Source organism: Lithobates pipiens, unplaced genomic scaffold (genome assembly GCF_037356315.1).
Source record: "Lithobates pipiens isolate NorthernLeopardFrog02 unplaced genomic scaffold, aLitPip1_a1.2 Scaffold_8, whole genome shotgun sequence".
Lineage (NCBI taxonomy): Eukaryota > Metazoa > Chordata > Amphibia > Anura > Ranidae > Lithobates > Lithobates pipiens.
Window position 1 is genome coordinate 623,233,438 of NW_027507903.1, and position 19,740 is coordinate 623,253,177.

The 19,740-nt window shown below is 47.2% G+C and overlaps 1 protein-coding gene across 1 annotated transcript; it reads left to right on the forward strand.

The window, feature by feature from the left end:
* The first annotated feature begins 13,044 nt into the window (after positions 1-13,044).
* Positions 13,045-19,519, forward strand: LOC143963912 (olfactory receptor 6N1-like). The gene is made up of 2 exons (XM_077473648.1): positions 13,045-13,110; positions 16,105-19,519. Exons 1-2 carry the CDS (start codon positions 13,065-13,067, stop codon positions 17,040-17,042), a joined length of 984 nt encoding a protein of 327 aa, XP_077329774.1. The 5' UTR covers positions 13,045-13,064; the 3' UTR covers positions 17,043-19,519.
* The last annotated feature ends 221 nt before the right edge of the window (positions 19,520-19,740 follow it).

The following is a 19,740-nucleotide window of genomic DNA, read 5'->3' on the forward strand; positions in this document are numbered from 1 at the left end:
AGTCCTCAAAGTTACTCTCGGTGGGCACAGGAACGGGCCCTGCTGTGAAATATTATATCAAGAATTGTAATTACATGCCCCTGTTAAACAGGGGCTGAAAAATTGGGCCTTAGGCACTGGTGCTGGTGCCACGACACTGCAACCTCTCCCATATACTCTAGTTGTGGTGCAGGAATGAGCCCTGTTACAAAGCATTGCATCAAAAATTGTAATTAAATGCCCCTGTTAAACAAGGGCTTAAAAATTGGGCCTTAGGCACTGGTGCTGGTGCCACGACACTGCAACCTCTCCCATATACTCTAGTTGTGGTGCAGGAATGAGCCCTGGTGCAAAGCATTGCATCAAAAATTGTAATTAAACGCCCCTGTTAAACAGGGGCAGACAATCTGGGCTGCTGGCACTGGTGCTGGTGCCACAACACTGCAAACTCTCCCATATACTCTAGTTGTGGTGCAGGAATGAGCCCTGCTGCAAAGCATTGCATCAAAAATTGTAATTAAACGCCGCTGTTAAACAGGGGCTGAAAAATTGGGGTGGTGGCATCACCCAGAACCAAAAATGTTCTTCCAACATATCAGCGGAGGAGGAACAGGATAGACAATCAACATAACAGGACAGTCACTCAGCATCAGCATAGGCAGTCTTGAAGGGATGTGATATTTCAAAAAAAAATATTTGGTTACATCAGCTTCAGGTGCTTGGTAGCTGTGGGTGATCCAAGACTGATTCATCTTGATGAAGGTCAGTCGATCAACTGAGTCGGTGGACAGGCGCACCCTGTGATCGGTAACAAAGCCACCAGCAGCACTCAAGGTGCGTTCTGAAAGAATGCTGGATGCAGGACAGGCCAGTAGCTCAATTGCATACTGTGCAAGGTCTGGCCAGTGATCCATCCTCAAGACCCAGTAAGCCAGAGGATTTTCGGTGGGGAAGGTGTCCAAGTCTGACCTTGCCCCTAGGTATTCCTACACCATGTAAATCAGACGCTGGCGATGGTTGTTGGAACCGATCATACCTTGGGGCTGCGGACTAAAGAATTGTCTGAATGCATCGGTCAGACGGCCACCTTCTCCACCGCTCCTTCTGACCGATGCCTCAGCAACACGTTGTCCAGGACCAGGAGTTTTTAACCTCCCAGTCTCTGGGAACGCGCTGCACAGACCTTTCTGCAAGGCCTCCCGGAGATGTCTCATCCTCTGCTCCCTCTGCAATGGCAAGATAAGGTCGGCAGCCTTACCCTTGTACCGTGGATCAAGGAGAGTGGCCAGCCAGTAATGGTCCCTCTCCTTGATCCGAAGAATACGAGGATCCTTCCGCAGGCTTTGTAGGATCAGGGAGGCCATGCAGCGTAGGTTAGCTGAGGCATTTGGTCCGGAGTCCTCTGGGTCACTAAGGACAACATGATCCGCAGCTACCTCCTCCCAGCTACGTACAAGTCCACGGGTTTCTTGGGACTGTAAATCATCCCTACAAGACTGCTGCTGCTCCTGATGCTGAGTGCCAGCCTCCACCTCCATGCTGACACAATCATCCTCCTCCTCCTCCTCCTCATCATCCTCTTCCTGTGTGATGGGTGGCACAGCAGGAACACTGTCTGGATAAAGGGGGCCTTGAGAGGCAAGGAAGTCCTCCTCTTCCTGCCTCTGTTCTGCCTCAAGTGCCCTGTCCATTATTCCACGCAGCATGTGCTCCAAGAGTTGGACAAGAGGTACAGTGTCACTGATGCATGCACTGTCACTGCTCACCATCCTTGTGGCCTCCTCAAACGGTGACAGGACAGTGCATGCATCCCTGATCATGCCCCACTGGCGTGGTGAGAAAAAATCAAGCTCCCCTGACCCTGTCCTGGGGCCGTAGTCGCACAGGTACTCATTGATGGCCCTCTGCTGCGTGTGCAGCCGCTGCAGCATGGCCAACGTTGAGTTCCACCTGGTGGGCATGTCCCATATAAGGCGGTTCTTGGGCAGGTTCAACTCCTTTTGGAGCTCAGCCAGCCGAGCACAGGCATTAAATGATCGGCAGAAATGCACACAGACTTTCCTAGCCTGCTTCAGGACATCCTGTAAGTCCGGGTACCTGCCCAAGAACCGCTGCACCACCAGGTTAAGGTTGTGAGCCACACAGGGCACATGGGTCAGTTGTCCCTGTCGGAGGGCGGAGAGGAGGTTGGTGCCATTGTCGCAAACCACCATTCCTGGCTTAAGCTGGCGCGGCGTCAACCACCTCTCGGCCTACCCCTGCAGAGCTGACAAAACATCTGCCCCAGTGTGGCTCCTGTCCCCAAAACAAACCAGTGCAAGCATGGCATGGCATAGTTTTGCCTGCGTACTTGCGTAGCCCCTGGAACGCCTACGGAGCACCGCTGGTTCTGAGGACAGAGCACTAGAAGAGGCCATGGAGGAAGAAGAAGAGGAGGGGGTGGAGGAGAGAGCTGTGTCACAACCAATAGTAGAATTTTGGAGGCGTGGTGGCGGAACAACCTCCAACACTACTGCACCTTGTCCTGCGTCCTTCCCAGCTGCCAGAAGAGTGACCCAATGGGCCGTGAAAGACAGGTAATGTCCCTGTCCATGCCTGCTGGACCATGAGTCAGCGGTAATATGCACCTTACCACTGACCGCCCTGTCCAGCAAGGCAAGGACATTGCCTCTTACATGCCGGTAGAGAGCCGGAATCGGCTTCCGTGAGAAAAAGTGGCGTTTGGGTACCTGCTACCGAGGAATCGCACATTGTACAAACTCATGGAAGGGGGCCGAGTCTACCAACTGAAAAGGCAGCAGGTGAAGTGCTAGCAATTTAGCCAAGATAGCATTCAACCACTGGGCATGTGGATGGCTGGGAGTGAACTTCTTTCGCCGGTCCAGCAGCTGGGGCAGGGACATTTGCCTGCTATAATTGGACGTGGGTGTACTGCTAGCAGAGTGCCTGGAAGCACTTGGCTGTGACACACCTAATTCTACACCTTCATTACTCTCAGAGCAGGTTTCAGAGAGGACTGAAGGTCTAGTGGGGTTGGAGATCCCAGCTGATGAGGAGCAAGGAGAGGTCTGCTTTGTTCTTTGGTGTGGGTCTTTGAGGTACGCTTGCTAACGAGCTGCATGGCAGGTCAACATATGTCTGGTCAAGCATGTGGTGCCCAAGCGGCTGATGTTTTGGCCACGCGAGATACGCTTGAGACATATGTTGCAAATAGCAGCGGTGGGATCTGATGCACTCGTCTCAAAAAAGGCCCTAACCAAAGAACTTTTAGAATAACGCGCAGAGGCAGCGCCCTGCACAGGCGGAGCTCTGCGGTGTGATTCAGTCGGTGTGCTGCCCCTAAGCTGGCCCCCGGAGGGCATCCTGCCTCGTTGGACATGTGCCTCCTCCTCCTCCTCCTCCTCTCTCCTACCAGGCACCCACATGGAGTCAGTGCCCTCATCATCCCCTCCCTCTTCATCGCTGGAGCAAACCTGGCAGCATGCTGCAGCTTGTGGAACATGACTGCCAGATTGCTGTCGTTCTTGAGCATCCCCTCTCTCTACGTTCACGCTAATGCCTTCCTCTAGCTGAGTATCATCATCAGAGCCTACAAAACACTGGGCATCCTCCTGGAGCATGTACCCAACACTGTGCTCAAAGAGTTCATGAGACTCCTCAGGAGGACGTGGTGGGTCTAGGGAAGGAGTCACTGATGATGACATTGAGAGGAGGGAAGACGATGCGTTGGCAGCTGCTTTGCTAGTACCCTGAGCCTGGGTGAGAGAGGATGAGGAGGTTGAAGAAGGCTTGGTCATCCACTCTACCAAGTCTTCGGCATGTTGCGGCTCAACACTTCCAGCTCCCGAAAAGAAGGACAAGCGTGTCCCATGGCCACGTGCTGATGATGACGATGCACCGCGTCCACGACCAGCACTGTTGTCTCTAGACACAGAGCCTGCTTGCCCTCTTTTATCGGCTCGCACCTTTCTGCCTCTTCTTGCTGGCCTTCCAGACATTGTAATGGCCTGAAGGGAGATGGGAAAACCAGCAATTGGGTAGTGTTGGAGGCACACACAACACCCACTAACTCTTGCAGATGGCTCAATTAGAGAAGAGCTATGTAGGTGGATATAACGGTGTATACTGCGATCAGGGCATGCAGACAGCACGCACAATCTCCTACAACTGACTGCAAGCTCTATTTAAAAAGAGCAAGATAGCTAGCTATATAGTTGGATATAGTGGTGTATACTGCGGTCAGGGCACGCAGACAGCGCGCACAATCTCCTACAACTGACTGCAAGCTCTTTTTAAAAAGAGCAATATAGCTAGCTATATAGGTGGATATAACGGTGTATACTGTGGTCAGGGCACGCAGACAGCACGCACAATCTCCTACAACTGACTGCAAGCTCTATTTAAAAAGAGCAAGATAGCTAGCTATATAGGTGGATATAGCGGTGTATACTGTGGTCAGGGCACGCAGACAGCACGCTCAATCTCCTACAACTGACTGCAAGCTCTTTTTAAAAAGAGCAATATAGCTAGCTATATAGGTGGATATAACGGTGTATACTGTGGCCAGGGCACGCAGACAGCACACACAATCTCCTACAACTGACTGCAAGCTCTATTTAAAAAGAGCAAGATAGCTAGCTATATAGGTGGAGGTTTTTATAAAAAAAAAAAAACTGCTGCCAGTTGTATTTACAAAACAAAGACATAAATACTCATTCTTGGAAAGAAGAAAGGAAAACCAACTTAAACAGACTTAATAAAATAGAAAAGAAAACATGCTTTCTTCACCAGCTTAAAAGAAAAGTCACTCAAATTAGAACAGTTTATCTACAATAACAACCTATCTATATACACTACACACCCTTTATAGACAGGAACGTAATGAAACCATCAGTGCCTACCATGCTTTTAAAATTAGATTGCCCAAAAAACTAAACGTGAGGGACAGGACAGACAGACCCACCACCTAGGGAAAAAGAAGGGGGAGGATCATCAAGGTGGCCAGAAAGAAAAGCCTCTCCACAATCTGGCACACCTTTCCCTGCAGTTCTTTCTCCTTCAAGATACCTCACCTTTACCAATTCCCGAAAGATATCACCCGCCACCTCATGCACGGGCAGGAACTTGCCCCTAGTGGACACTAAGCACCGCACGTGCCAGGTGTAATAAAGGCAAACTGTACTAACTAAAAACAGTGACGATAACTCATGACCCCTCCGGACCCTGAAGTCGCCGTACACCCTCTCAGAATAGGTAAGGGCCCGGAGACGGGGATAGCCAATGGCATCCCCAACCTCCCCCAGAACCTCCAAGTTGAAAGGGCACTCAACCAAAAAGTGGTCCATGGTCTCCAGTGCCCCTCCACACTTGGGACGAGGACAGCCCCTGTCCTCAAGACTCCGGTACTTTAAGTTCGCCCTCACATAGAGCTGTCCATGGAATGCCCTCCATGCAAGATCCCAGAACTTGGCCGGAATTCTCTTAGAATTCAGAAGGGCTAATCCCTCCCTGAGAATCCTGTCCGGACAATAGCTTAAGGCTAGTGGTCTCAAAAAGTCCGAGGTCATGACCCGCTGGTACAGCTCGCGCCGACCCAAGGAGCCCATCTCCAGGGCCGTTATCCTCCACCTCCTCAGTACCCTTAGGGCAGTTGGAACATAGGTGGGGAGGTACCCATGGGATCTCCGTAGATCACCGGGGTGACCACCCCCCTCCCACCCACTCAGGAAAACCAGAAACCAGTTCTTACATGAGCGTTCCCACAGGGAGGGTTCGTCCTGAAAAATGGATTGTAGGTTGAACTTAAGAAACACCACGGTAAAGAAAACCGTGGGATTAATCATGTCCAACCCTCCCTGCCTCCTCTGTCGGTACGTGACCTCCCTCTTTATCAGATTCAGCCTGTTTCCCCACAAAAGCAAAAAGAACAGACCACAGATCCACGCATAGAGCGATCTTTGCAGAAGACAAACGTAGCTGACAAAGAGGAATTCGGGAAGCAAATAGGTTTTGACCAGACTCACCCTTTCCCTCAGTGACAGCTTCCAGCCTTTCCAGGCATTAACCTTTTGGGTGGCACTCACCAGCCTGCGCTCCCAATTTAGTTTGGGATAGTCACCCTGGCCAACAAGGATGCCCAGAATTCAAATTTCTGGCCGGGGCGTGGGGAACAAGTCCGGGAGGGCAAACTGCTCACCCTCCCTCCCCAACCAGAGAACTTCACTCTTAGTCCAGTTGACCAGCGAACCGGACGCCTCGGAGTAATCTCCAATCTGTGTTTCCACAAACTGGGCCTCCTTTCGGGTAGCCACTACTACCGAGACGTCGTACGCATAGGCCACCACCCTTACCGCCTTATCCGTGCCACTACAGGGCTCCGTCTGGACCCCCCGAAGGTGTCAGCAGTCTAGCCTCCTTACGAAGGGGTCAACCGCAAAGACGTAGAGCAGGGGACTCAGCGGGCAGCCCTGCCTAGCACCAGAGTCCACCGGAAAGGTAGGACCCACCCAACCATTGACAAGAGGGAAGCTTTCAGCCCCCCTGTACAAAACTCTAAGCCAATCGATGAATTGATCAGGCAGACCGTATCTCCCCATGAGAAGCCAGAGATACTCATGGTTCACCCGGTCAAAAGCTTTCGCCTGGTCTAATACCAACAGATACCGCCCGCCATCCGTTGCCCTGCACCTTTCCACAGCCTCCCGGACGTTGAGGACAGCACTAAAGGTGCTGCGGCCAGGAACCGTGCAGTGCTGGGAAACAGACAGTAGCTTGCCCGCGACTGCAGACATACGCACAAACAGTATCTTCGCCAGGATCTTTCTATCCGTGGAGAGAAGGGCGATAGGGCGCCAATTCTCCACCAGGGACGGATCTTTCCCCTTTGACAGAAGGATCAAGGCCGACCTTCTCATCGAGGGAGGAAGCAGGCCAGATGCCAAACACTCGCTGAACACCTCCCTCAGACAAGGAGCCAAGAGGCCCTTAAAGGTCCTGTAGAACTCCGCCGTGAACCCATCGGGTCCCGTCGACTTCTTTAGAGACAAAGAGTCTATGGCCTGTTCAACATTCGGACACAGAGATCTCCTCTGTCAAAGAGCCAAGGGGGTCAGACCCCACCTCAAGTGGAGTCTCATCAAGAAATTTCTTGGCTCTTCCCAGGTCCAAGGGCTTCTTCTTCAGGAGGTCCGAAAAATGGGCTCTGACGATCCCTAGGATTCCCGGCCTGGACCTCGCCAAAGAACCCAAGGGATCCCTCAGTCCGTGTATGACCTTCCCACTCACCGCGTCACCACAGCTCTTGTAGGGGTCCGGGTTGGTGAACTTCCCATAATCCCTCTCAAGAACCAGGGAGGCGAGACGGTCATACTGACACTCCTTCATCTGAAGCTTCAGACCTAGAATCTGGTCCTGAGGGCCACCATCAGAAACCAAGCGGTCAAGCCACCTGCGCAACTTCTGATAGGCCTGGTACCGGGAAGCTGCCCGACAACCAGAGACTTCACGGAAGAAGCCTTCCAACCTCTTCTTCACTACTTCCCACCATTCCTGGCGACAGCAGCCGCTCTCAAGGAGCGAAGCTTGTTCCGTAAAGAAGTCTTCATAGGCCGACCTGACTTCAGGGCCCTCAAGTAGCGACCCATTTAGTCGCCACAGGCCCCTACCCTTCTGAGGGGTGTCTGCCACATTCAGAGTGACCGACACCATACAGTGATCGGAAAACTCGACCGCATGCAGCACAGGAGCCGCAAAGGACGAGTCCCCCTTCAAAAAAAACCTATCTAGTCTACTCTTACTACTACCTCTGGAGTATGTGAAACCAGTGAGGTTGGGGAAGTGGTGAACGTGCACATCCACCAACCCAGCCTCCCTCACTATGCGATTCAAAAAGATACTATCATATCCCAGAGGGCCTGAGGTGCCTGCCCAGTCCTTTGACCTGGTGACTAGGTAAAAGTCACCACCAAAGTCCACCTGCTGGGATGTAAACAGGTATGGTTTCAGCAGCACAAGAAGGTCCTTCCTCCCTCTCCTTGACTGGGGACCATAGAAATTTATGAGGCGGAGAAATTCCCCTCTCACGACTGCATCCACAATCAAACACCTACCAATTTCTAATTCAATCACTAGTCGACAAGCCACCGAACCGGTCTTAAAAAGGACCGCAACACCACTGCAGGGCTCAGCCGCAAGAGACCAGAGGGAGGGCCCATGTCTCCACTTCCTCTTTGCTAGGTGCATCTCTGCCACAGATGCCAGCCAGGTCTCTTGCAAAAACAAAATGTCGGCTTCAACGCGGCCGAGAAAATCAAAGGCTGAAAACCTAGCCACCGCAGAACGCACACTTGCAACATTAATCGTCGCAAGGCGTATTGGAGTGGGTACCGTCATCCTTAGTGATTAAAGTTTACGTTCCTCTCTATATTACAAACCTAAGTTAATCCTCCTTGGAATCGGAGGATAGGACCCCAAAACGGTTCCAGAGGGCGAGCGAGGATCCCCCACCTGCCCCCAGACTGGTGCTGGGCTGAGGGTCCTCGCCACCCTCCTTCCCCAGGCCCTTCCTCTTCCGTTTTTTTGTCTTTTTATTAACCCAGCCCGACTTGGGGGGCTCTCTCCCACTCTCACCGTCTGACCTCCCACTAGAAACCTCCTTGGGGCGCTTATTCACCCCCTTACACACCTCAGAGGTGTCCTTTGGGATACCACCCTCCAGGTCAACCCGCCGACCACCCACCACCTCCGTGGAGGCGGGAGGAGGCATGAGAAGGGCCGCTGGATCCGGAGGCGGACATAGTACATCTGGGGGGAGAGGCGGACGGGGAAGGAAAAGAAGGGGGGGAAAGGGAAGGTGGTGGGGGACGGGAAGGGGAGGCAGGGAGAGGGGAAACAAGGGGGGGGAGGGGAAGGAGGGAACTGGGGGAGGGGGGGAGGATGCTTCTTAACAGAGGGCTTTTTTGGTTTAGCCTGAACCTCTGCTGGATTTCCTACCGACGCCCCATCGGGCACAGAACCGGACGGGGACAGGGAACCTGCTGACATACCCACCCCTGCAGTACCCGCCCCCTGCTCACGCCTGGGGGGTCTGACCCTTTGAGGGAGGGGGCGCCCTCATTCTGTGACCCAGAAGGATTGGGGCCCCCACTTTGTCTAGGGACCCGCCCACCCTCCGGCCTGGAGCACTTTCCTCAGCCTGGCACCCCCTAAAAGCTTTGGGGCAACGGCTGAAGGGGTGCCCCATTTCCCCACAGAGGTTGCAGACTATAAGTCTGCAACCCTCAGGTGAGTGGCCGAAACCATTACACCTCACGCAGCGAGGCATAGTGCAGTCCGCGCTAAGGTGCATGGGACTGCCACATCTGAAACAGCGACGGGGCTGGCCAGGGTAGAAGACCAGGATCCGGTCTCTCCCTATAAACGCACTCCCGGGTACATGCACCACAGTGTTGTTGTGGCGCTTGAGCCGGATCCTGACCAACCAAGCACCTGTCCAGACCCCGCGCTCGTCCAAATTCTTCCTCAACCCTGTCTGGAGCTGCCCATACCGCGCCAGCCAGGTTGCGATGTCCTCAGGAGGAAGGGACTCGTTTCTAACCAAGACGGTCACGTTCTTTATCTCCTCCTGCCTCGAAAGAGGTACTACACGGAAACCTTTCCACGGATCTGACTTGCTGACGATCTCGTACAGGGTCAGGAAAAGTTCCATAGAGACCACAGAGATAAAGCTCACATCAAACTCCTTGCTGTTCGCAGGATGTATGACCGCGAACAAGTCAGAAACCTTGAAGTGTAATCCCAGCAGGTAGTCAATTACTTGACCCCTACTGGGACACGCGGCCGTCCCCTCCCACCTGAGCTGCACCACATCCGCCTGCGCCTCTCTGGACCCCCCGTACCCCTTGACCAAGCCTGTGCCCCCTTGTGCTGTTCCTCAGGGGGGGCCCTGAAGTTCTGGGCACCAAACTGGCCATACAGGGGGCCCAGAGGAACCTGCCACCTGGGCAAATGAGCACCCAGCTTTCATGGCACCTAAGAGGTTTGCCTCTTCCTGCGTGCCGAAGATGGGATTCGGGACTGGGGGGGAAGGGTCAGACCCCCGCTGAGACGAGCCCATGGGCTCTGACGGAGCAGCACACATCCCCCCATTCCCACCCTCTATCACTCCCCCAACAGGTGCCTTGCTCCCAACCACCTCCGCAGATGGAGACATAGCCACACCCCCCCACAGCGGCGGGGGCTTGAGAGGAAGCCACTTCCATTCCCCGTGCCACATCCTGCTCCTGCCGCTGGGACCCCTCCAGTTCCCTGATGAAGTCCAAGGCCGGGCATTCTCCCCTTAGTTCCCCCATAGGGGACTCCCCCCAACTTGTCCACTGGGTAAAGCTCCACTGGAGGATTCCGGGGCACCCAAGGCAGTAGCCACCAGAGGAGCCCCCGAGACCCCCAAAGCCCCTACCTGACCCAGAGGAGCAGGAGACTTGGTCACTGAGGCCCGGGGTGTCCCCACCTCCTCAGTACATTCTTTCACAACCTCCGGGGTCACCGCAAGTGGCACCTCCGGTTCACGGAGGTCACTTCCGGCCGCACCTCCGGAAACAGGAAGTGACACATCCACCTCCCCGCCCCCACCCTCCCTGGTGTCTGCAGAGGATGTTTGTCCAAGGTGTTTTTTCTGAACACAGTCCGCACTTGCCGGCACCTCCCCCTCACTACATGCGGCCGCGGCGGGGGCCGCCATTACGGCCGGCACCCCTCGCATTGTCTCAGATGCTGCGGGCTTGACCGGGGCCACTGGGGGGGCCCGCACAGCATCACCATCCACTAACCTCCGGCCGCCGGCCTTCACAGGTCCCTCCGGGTGGCCCCTAGCAAGGACCACCACCATCTTCCTTTCATGCTGATCCATCTGACTTGCCTCTCCCCCAGAGCTTCCTTGTGCATCATGGGGTTCCCTACCCGGATCTATCTGCTCCACAGCCTCTGGCTGAGCAGGTGAAACAACAGGGATCCGGGGACCCTCCGCACTTACGGCTCCGGGGGCCACGCTCACCCGGCTGGTCTCCACCTCGGGGCGCTGGTCTTCCTCACCCATTGAGATTACTTCCTCCACCGGGGTTCACAGCTTTTCCTCCAATTCCAGCAACACTCTCTGGTAAGAGCCTCTCCTCCTGGCTGCCTGGGATCCTTCCTGACTCGCCCTCAGGAGTTCTTTTTTTACTTCAGAGAGGAAGCCCCTCTCACCAACACCGCGTTCACAGAGACCGCCCAGCAGCCGCCGTAGGTCTCTGCATTCATGTTTCAGGCCCTCAATGGCCTCCCGGTACTCCCCCCTTCTGCTACTGGCTGAGCGGTCTCTGCGATTCCGCAGGTCCGCTAGTCTGCATACTAGCTCATTATGCCTTTGTCTTGCAAGTTTTTTTTAATTGGGTTTACAACCACTTTAAGGCAAAAAAGCTGTCCAACCCTGCCTGGATTTATGTGAAAAAGTAATTGCCCCATAAACCTAATAACTGGTTGTGCCACCCTTGGTGGCACCAACTGCAATCAAGCATTTGATATAACTGAGTCTTTCACATTGCTGTGGAGCAATTTTGGCCTACTCTTCTTGGCAGAATTTTTTTTTTAATTCAGTCACATTGGAGGGTTTTCCAGCATGCACGGCCTGTGTAAGGTCATGATACAGCACCTCAATTGGAGTTAAGTCTGGGCTTTGACTAGGTCACTACAAAGCCTAAATTTTGCTCTGTTTGAACTATTTGGAGGTGGACTTGCTGTTGTGTTTTGGATCATTGTCCTACTGCATAACCCAAGTGCACTTGAGCTTGAGGTCACAAACTGATGGCTGGACATTCTCCTTTAGGATTTTCTGGTAGAGCTCAGAATTCATGGTTTCATCAATCATGGTAAGTCATCCAGGTCCTGCAGCTGCAAAGCAGCCCCAGACCATCACGCTATCACCACCACGTATGACTATTGGTATGATGTTCTTGTTATAAATAGCTTTATTCGCTTTATGCCAGATGTAATGGGACGCACGCCTTCCAAAAAGTTAAATATTTGTCTCATCAGTCCAAAGAATATTTGGCTAAAAGTCTGTGGGGATTATCAAGATGCTTTTTGGTAAATGTGAGATGAGCCCTGGTATTCTTTTTGGTCAGCAGTGGCTTTGACCTTGGAACTTTGCCATGGATGCCATTTTTGCCCAGTCTCTTTCTTTTTGTTGAATCATGAACACTGATTTTAACTGAGGCAAGTGAGGTCTGCAGTTCTTTAGCTGTTGTTCTGGGTTCTTTTATGACCTCTTGGGTGAGTCATCGTCATTCTCTTGGAGTCATTTTGGTTGGCCGGCCACTTCTGGGAAGGTTCACCACTGTTCACCACCCGTGGTTTACTGGTGTCCCAAAGCCTTAGAAATGGCTTTGTAATCCTTTCCAGACTGATACATGTCAATGACTTTGTTTTTCATCTGTTCTTGATTTTTTTTTTTTTTAGATTGTGGCATGACGAGTTGCTTTTTGAGATTCTTTAGCATACTTCACTTCACAGACAGCTTCTATTTACGTGATTTTTTTGTTTCAACAGTTCTAGCAGTAATCAGGCCTAGGTGTGGCAAGTGAAATTCAACTCAGCTTTCCAAACAATTCTGGTTAATCACAGTTCATTCATGATTCAGCTTGGGAGAGGACAGCAGTTACTTTTTCACATAGGGCCAGGCAGGTTTGATCTTGTTTTTTCCCTTAATAAAGATGTGTTTTTTTTATTTTCTAACTTGACCTGCTATTTACTTTTCATTAACTTTTTTTAAACTGGAGTTCTTTTTTAAGCATATTAGCAAAAAGAAAAACAAAGTAAAAAAAAAAAAAATAGAAAAAGGGAAAATAACACATTTTCAATTGTTAATAATGATAATATAATTATATTGCTGCTTGTTTTATTTTCTATCATGAAGAAAGGACAAGAAAGGAATAGAAGCATCAAGGGCTTTGGCTTCCCATTGGACTTAAACATGGCTCTGGGTACTATAAATAGAGGGGAGCTTTGAAATCACAATAACTTATTTCTGCAATGCTTAGTGAAGAACTGCCATGTCAAAGGAATCTAAACCAGACTCTGGAACTACTCCTATTGATGGTACGTGGATGATATTAAAGAATTTTAGTGTCTCTAATGCCGCGTACACACGGTCGGACTTGCCAACGGGATAACCTACGTTGGCATTTACGGCAGAAAAATTGTTCTCTATCTAAGTCCATCAGAAATTCCGACAGAAAAAGTCAGATGGGGCATACACGCGGTCGGAATATCCAACCAAAAGCTCCCATCTGACTTGTTCTGTAGGAAATTCCAACGGTGTGTATGCAGCATAAGGCCTGATTCACACCTATGCATTTTAAGTTCTTTTTGCATTTAGCTGATTTGCTAAAAGTCCATTTAACATGGTTTCCTGAGGAACACGTTCTGTAGTGCAAATCTGCAAAAAGCATTAACAATGCATAGGTGCTAATCAGGCCTTAGGCCTAGTTCACAGCTATGTGTTTTTTTAGTGCATTTTCAGTTTTGCAGAAACGCACTACAGTACATTTAACATGGTTTCCTATAGTTCACGTCCACATCTGTGCATTTTATGGGAAGGGCCAGGGACTTTTTTCTGGTTTTTGGTTCCATATATGTCAAAGGATCAAAGACCTGTGTTGAAAAATGCAAAATACACCTGGAATATGCAAATTGTAACCTGCAGAGATGTGAACCAGGCCTAAAGATGAAGTGCACCATTTATGCTTTATGTGAATCTGTCACAAAGGGAACAGAATAATTAAATGTTATTTTTTCTTTTTTCATTTATGCTGTTATTGCTTGACACTCATAAATAGAAAACTGGAGGTTGTGGCAAAACTTTTGTTCTTGTTAGGATTTCCGAGGCCTCTCTGAACCTGGATTCTTTACTTAGTTATTTAAAACTGGTATAGTCAGAGCTGGTTATTATTACTAACAAAAGTTCATTATCATTTATTTTTTGGGGATTGTGATGAGCTTAAAGTGTAGCTATGGTCAAAATAGAAAGTAACATACAGTATATAGTCACGTAAAAAATGTAAGCACATTTTTATTAAAATAGTGCCTACTGATACAGTATATTGAAAAATGAGACATAAAATTGACTTGGAGTATTCATTCTCATAATCTTAATTAACCAAATTTCAGATTTGTCACAATAAAAAAATTAGCACATCCCTACATTTATCACCACTTCCAATCTATGAAAGTAGAATCTGGTGTTCCAGATAAGATGCCAATGATTGGAGCCTTTTTTTAGAGGTAATGGAGGTGGAACCAGTCTTATTTGACTCTCAGATATCTAAAAACAGGTTTTTGTTTTTGCTATTGATGTGTCTGGGGTGGGGTCATCATGCTGTAGAGCTCTCTAAGGCCCGAAAAAAGAAAGAAACAAATGCTTGAGTCTGGGAAAGGATTTAAAAAGATCATCTATTTATTTAAAATCTATTATTCCATAATCCATAATTTTTTCCAACGGATTTTGGCCGAAACGTATGTTGCATACACAACATACAAAGTTGCTGGAAAATCCAAGCGTTTGGAACAAGGTGACGTTTTTTTGTGTACGACTGGACTATGTAGAGGCTAGCAGCCAATAGCTTTGGTCTCATAATTTAATCGGAGCATGCGTGGCACTTTGTCCGCCAGAATTCTCTACAAACGATCAGAAAAAGTCCAATCTGATTTTGCTGTCGGAAAATTTTAGATTCAGCTCTCAAACTTTTTCCGTTGGTATTTCTGATGAAAAAGTCCGATAGCGCCCCACACACGATTTTCCTACAACATAATCCAATCGGACCTTACTCGTCAGAATTTCTGACCATGTGTACAGGGCATACGAGCTGACCATTTACTTATAAAATAGAATAGAATAGAATAGAAAGGAATAAAAAGAATAGAATAAAATTGAATAGGATAGAACAGAAAAAAATAGAAGGAATATAGCTGTCTTCCGAAATTCGAATTTCAAATTGATTAAGTTAATAAATAATGAATATACAAAGCAAATAGTTACATAGTTAGGTTGAAAAAAGACACAAGTCCATCTAGTAAGTTCAACCAAAAAAATAAATAAAAAATACAATCCCATATACACAATCCTTCACCCACAGTTGATCCAGTGGAAGGGGAATCTGAATATGCAGAACAAATTATGAAAACAAATCATTCTAATATAACAAATATTTTGAACTTAAATGATTAAAGTAGAACTATAGGCACAACTTTTTTTTTTCATTTTGAATTGAGCAAGGAAGAGTTGTAACCCCAGTGAATTTTTTTTTCCACCATCTACGTCCCATTGAGGAGATTTCCCTTCACTTCCTGTCCCATAGCCAAACAGAAAGTGGGAGGAAATCCCTGCAGGAATTTCCTTGGGGACCCCCAGCTCACCAGAACTAGTGTTCCCATTGGAAGATTTCCACTCTATTACTTTTCTAGGGACAACCCAAAATTTGGGCTTTTATTTAACTTTCACTAATAATGGTAAACAGAACAAATAAAAGAAGGCAAATCTTCTTAATGGGGGCACAGACAGCAATAAAAACCTCTCTATTCTATCTAAAACAAAAAACAAGTTTTGATTTAGTTATACTTTAACGTAACAAACTAACCCGAAACAAAACACATTTTTCCATTGTGTAATCTCTAATTGAAAGAATCATTCAACTCATTCTGATCTTTCCTTCTGTCAATATATTCCTTATGGTACATAAAAAAGCCTTATTGATGCCTCTCCCATTGTTAGTCTGAGTTCTATTATAGATGATTAAAAGAGGCAATGTATTTCTGTCAAGATCAACAGGTATTGTCTTTAAAAAGTAAAATAAATGCAGCCACCATATCCAAGGACTAGTAAGTTTCATATCTTGCATTTTGGTTATTAAGGGTTAGATACACTTTCAGAAGGATTTTACCACACTGTAGTGCAGTTCACAGTCATATACAATGAACCCAAAGTGGTCCCAATCCTTTTTTATGGTAGTTTGCTGAATTTTATTACAAAGGATTTCTTTTTTTTCATACTTATCATACTGCATATAAATAGTTTTCATTTCTTTCCCTTCTAAGGAATAAGGATGAAGAATAGCACAATGGTAAAGGAGTTTTTCCTCCTTGGTTTTAGTGGACATCGTAATTTAAAAATCGCCCTCTTCCTTCTTTTCTATTTTTTGTATTTATCTACAGTATGTGGAAATGCAGTCATTATTATGCTGGTGTGTTTATACAGAAATCTCCAATCCCCTATGTATGTTTTTATGTCCAACTTGGCCTTGTCAGATATCATTTTGACAACAAACGTGGTGCCCAACATGTTGGCTATCATTGCACATGGAAAACAAGTCATTTCATTAAATGCATGCATTGTCCAGTTCTACTTCTATGGATCGCTTGCTAGCATGGAATGTTTCCTCCTGATGGTGATATCCTACGATCGTTACCTGGCTGTCTGTAAACCATTGCATTACTCCCAAATTATGGACATTAAGCTCCAAAAATGTCTCATCACTACATCATGGCTTGCAAGTTTAAGTGTGCCGGTTTTACCGGCAGTTCTCATGCATCAACTGAACTTCTGTGGGCCAAATACCATTGACCACTTCTTCTGCGATCTTGCTCCAATTCTACAGCTTTCCTGTTCAGACACCTCTATCATACAGGCAGAAGCCCTCATTGCCTCACTCCATGTAGTTCTTCTCCCATTCCTGTTCATTATATCTTCTTATATCCGTATTCTCATCACCATCCTTCAGATCCCTTCAGCTCAAGGCCGGCAGAAGACCTTCTCCACCTGCAGTGCCCACCTGCTTGTGGTGTGCACTTACTTCCTAACCATAATCACAGTATACAGTGACCCTTCCCAAACCTACTCCTCTAACGTCAACAAAGCCCGCTCAGTCTTGTATATAGTCTTGACACCATTGTTAAATCCAATGATATATGCCCTGAGGAACAAGGAAATCAAAGATACATTTCAAAAAATGCTGTTTAATATATTACATAAATAATTTGTTTCTATTCATGTCTCATAGATGGTCAAGATAGGTCATAATAACAATTTGACCTGCAGAAGATTCACCCCCTTCACGACCAGACCATACTTTGCAATACGGCACTGCGTTACTTTAACTGCCAATTGCCTGGTCGTTCGATGCTGCACCCAAATATGTCTTTTTTTCCCGCAAATAGAGCTTTATTTTGTTGGTATTTTATCACCACTGCATTTTTTATTTTTTGCACTATAAACAAAATAGGCCGACAATTTTGAAAAAAAAACAACAATATCTTTTATTTTCTGCTATAAAACCCATCCAATTAAAAAAAATAGAAAAATCCAATGTTTTGATTCATTTAGGCCAATATGTATTCTGGTACATATTTTTGGTAAAAAAAAAATCCCAATAAGCGTATATTGATTGGTTTGCGCAAAAGTTATAGCGTCTACAAACTGTGGGAAATATTTATTTATTTTTACTAGTAATGGCAGTGATCAACGCCTTATAGCGGGACTGCAATATTGCGGCGGACAGTCAGAAACACTAACTGACACTTTTGACACTTTTTGAGAACCAGTGACGCTAATACAGCGATCAGTGCTAAACAATATGCACTGTCACTTTACTAATGACACTGGCTGGGAAGAGGATAACATCAGGGGCGATCAAAGGGTTAACTGTGTGCCTAGCCAGTGATTTTGGGTACTGTGGGGGAGGTGCTTTTACTAGGGCAAGGCATGGATCTATGTCCCTGCTTTGCCAGAACACAGAATCCATGCCTTCCCTACTAACATTACAGAAATCTGCCTTGTTTACAGTTGGCAGACCACCGTTCTCCCTCTGTACCAAAGGATAGGTGGGTAACAGAGGACATTGAGCCTGCGGAACCTGCCAATCAGCTTCGGCTGTGTATAATCACAGTGGGAGCCGGCCATCGGCGGCGCGTGTGCACGCCCCCTACCTGGAAGTGTCAGATCAGATATTAGGTATGTGATCTGGTACAGCACTGCTACTTTGCCACCGTATATGTAAGTTATACGGTCAGCAAGTGGTTAAGGATTTATTGTAGAGACTATACAGTGCTAAACTAAATTTATAGCTAAGGTCCTTAATTTATTCCCTTTAACAGGATAGTACCACCATCCCTATTACTTAGACAATTGTATATTCAAAAATTGTTTTTGAGAATTTCAAGGTATAAATACATGAATCTCATAAAATATTCCTCTCACCTTGAACTCCACGCTCCAGGGAGTATGAGGATGTTTTAAGTCATGATTAACCACTTGCCAACCAGCCGTCATCCTTATACATTTTTGTTATATCCATCATCTGTGATGGATATTAACAGTCTAAGCCCTTGTACACACGGTCGGAGAATCCGTCGGAATGTGTTCTATCGGACCGTGTTGTCGGATAATCCGACTGTGTGTGGTATGCATCGGACTGTTTCCGTCGGAATATCCATTGGACCCAATCTTCCAACTTGTTGGAAATATTTTCCGACAAACTGGTCTGATAGGACATACTCATGTGTAGAGAATTCCGATCGGACAAAGTGCCACACATGCTCAGATCAAATTCCTACATCAAAGCTATTGGCTACTAGCCTGAACGTAGTCTCATCGTTACGAAATAACGTCATCACGTTCTGAAAGATCGGATTTTTCTACAACTTTGTCCGACCGTGTGTATGCAACAGTTTCGGACAAGATCCAACGGACAAAATCCAACGGACAAAATTCGACGGAATCTCCGACCGTGTGTACAAGGGCTTACAATGTTTCAGTGTTTTTAAGGATAATTTTTTTATCTGTAAATTTGTGGAACAGAGGTGTCGTGCTTTAAAGATGCCAGTGATACCACAATCAGAATGTATAGAATTATTATTTTTTATATATAATTTTATTAGTACACATAAAAAGATGAAGATAACATTTTCTAAAACTTTTGTACAAAAGAATATTCCAACAGTTCAGAGCTTCAATAGTGTTGTAAATACATTTATTTGCAAGTGGTCTACGCATTTTACGGGATTCCCCGCTTCTGCAGGACTGTACCATGAATGCTTTATACATAACGCTCTTACTATAATTAGTAGATGTTTGTTGCCAAAAGTATTCATCAACAATATAGAGGAAAGAGATAGGGAACTGTCTCAAGGTTTCATCCACCGGCCCATGGGATAGAACACAGATCGAAAAGGGTCACAGACTTCTTTTAGGAATGGTATGCCAAACATATATGTTTGTTGTCAAAGGGTATGGACCACCTCAAGACTCGAAGGGGAAATGTGCCTGAAGGGTCACTATGATCAATAGCACATTTGATGTTGACTTTGACTAGCATTCACATATAACTTCCCAGTTTCCTTCAACCTGTCCTCTGGCGAGAGCTGCCTTTATGGATAGGTGTTTTCAAATAAATGGAAGTCAAGGTAAGCAATAAATCATTGATTATGAGATTTATGTTTCTGTACCTTCAGTAGTGTGGATTTATTTATAGTATATACTGTACATAAAATAACAAAAAATAAATATTCAGATAAAGCTTCCCAGTTTCCTTCAACCTGTCCTCTGGCGAGAGCTGCTTTTGAGGATAGGCATTTTTTTTAAGTTAAGGTAAGCAATAAATCATTGATTATGAGATTTATGTGTCTGTACCTTCAGTGGTGTGGATTTATATATATGTATATATATGTATATAACAT

Coding starts and splice junctions, on each gene's coding strand:
- LOC143963912 (XM_077473648.1), top strand. CDS start 13,065: ATGTCAAAGGAATCTAAACCAGACTCTGGAACTACTCCTATTGATG. Junction 13,111..16,104: donor TGGAACTACTCCTATTGATG/GTACGTGGATGA, acceptor TTCCCTTCTAAG/GAATAAGGATGAAGAATAGC.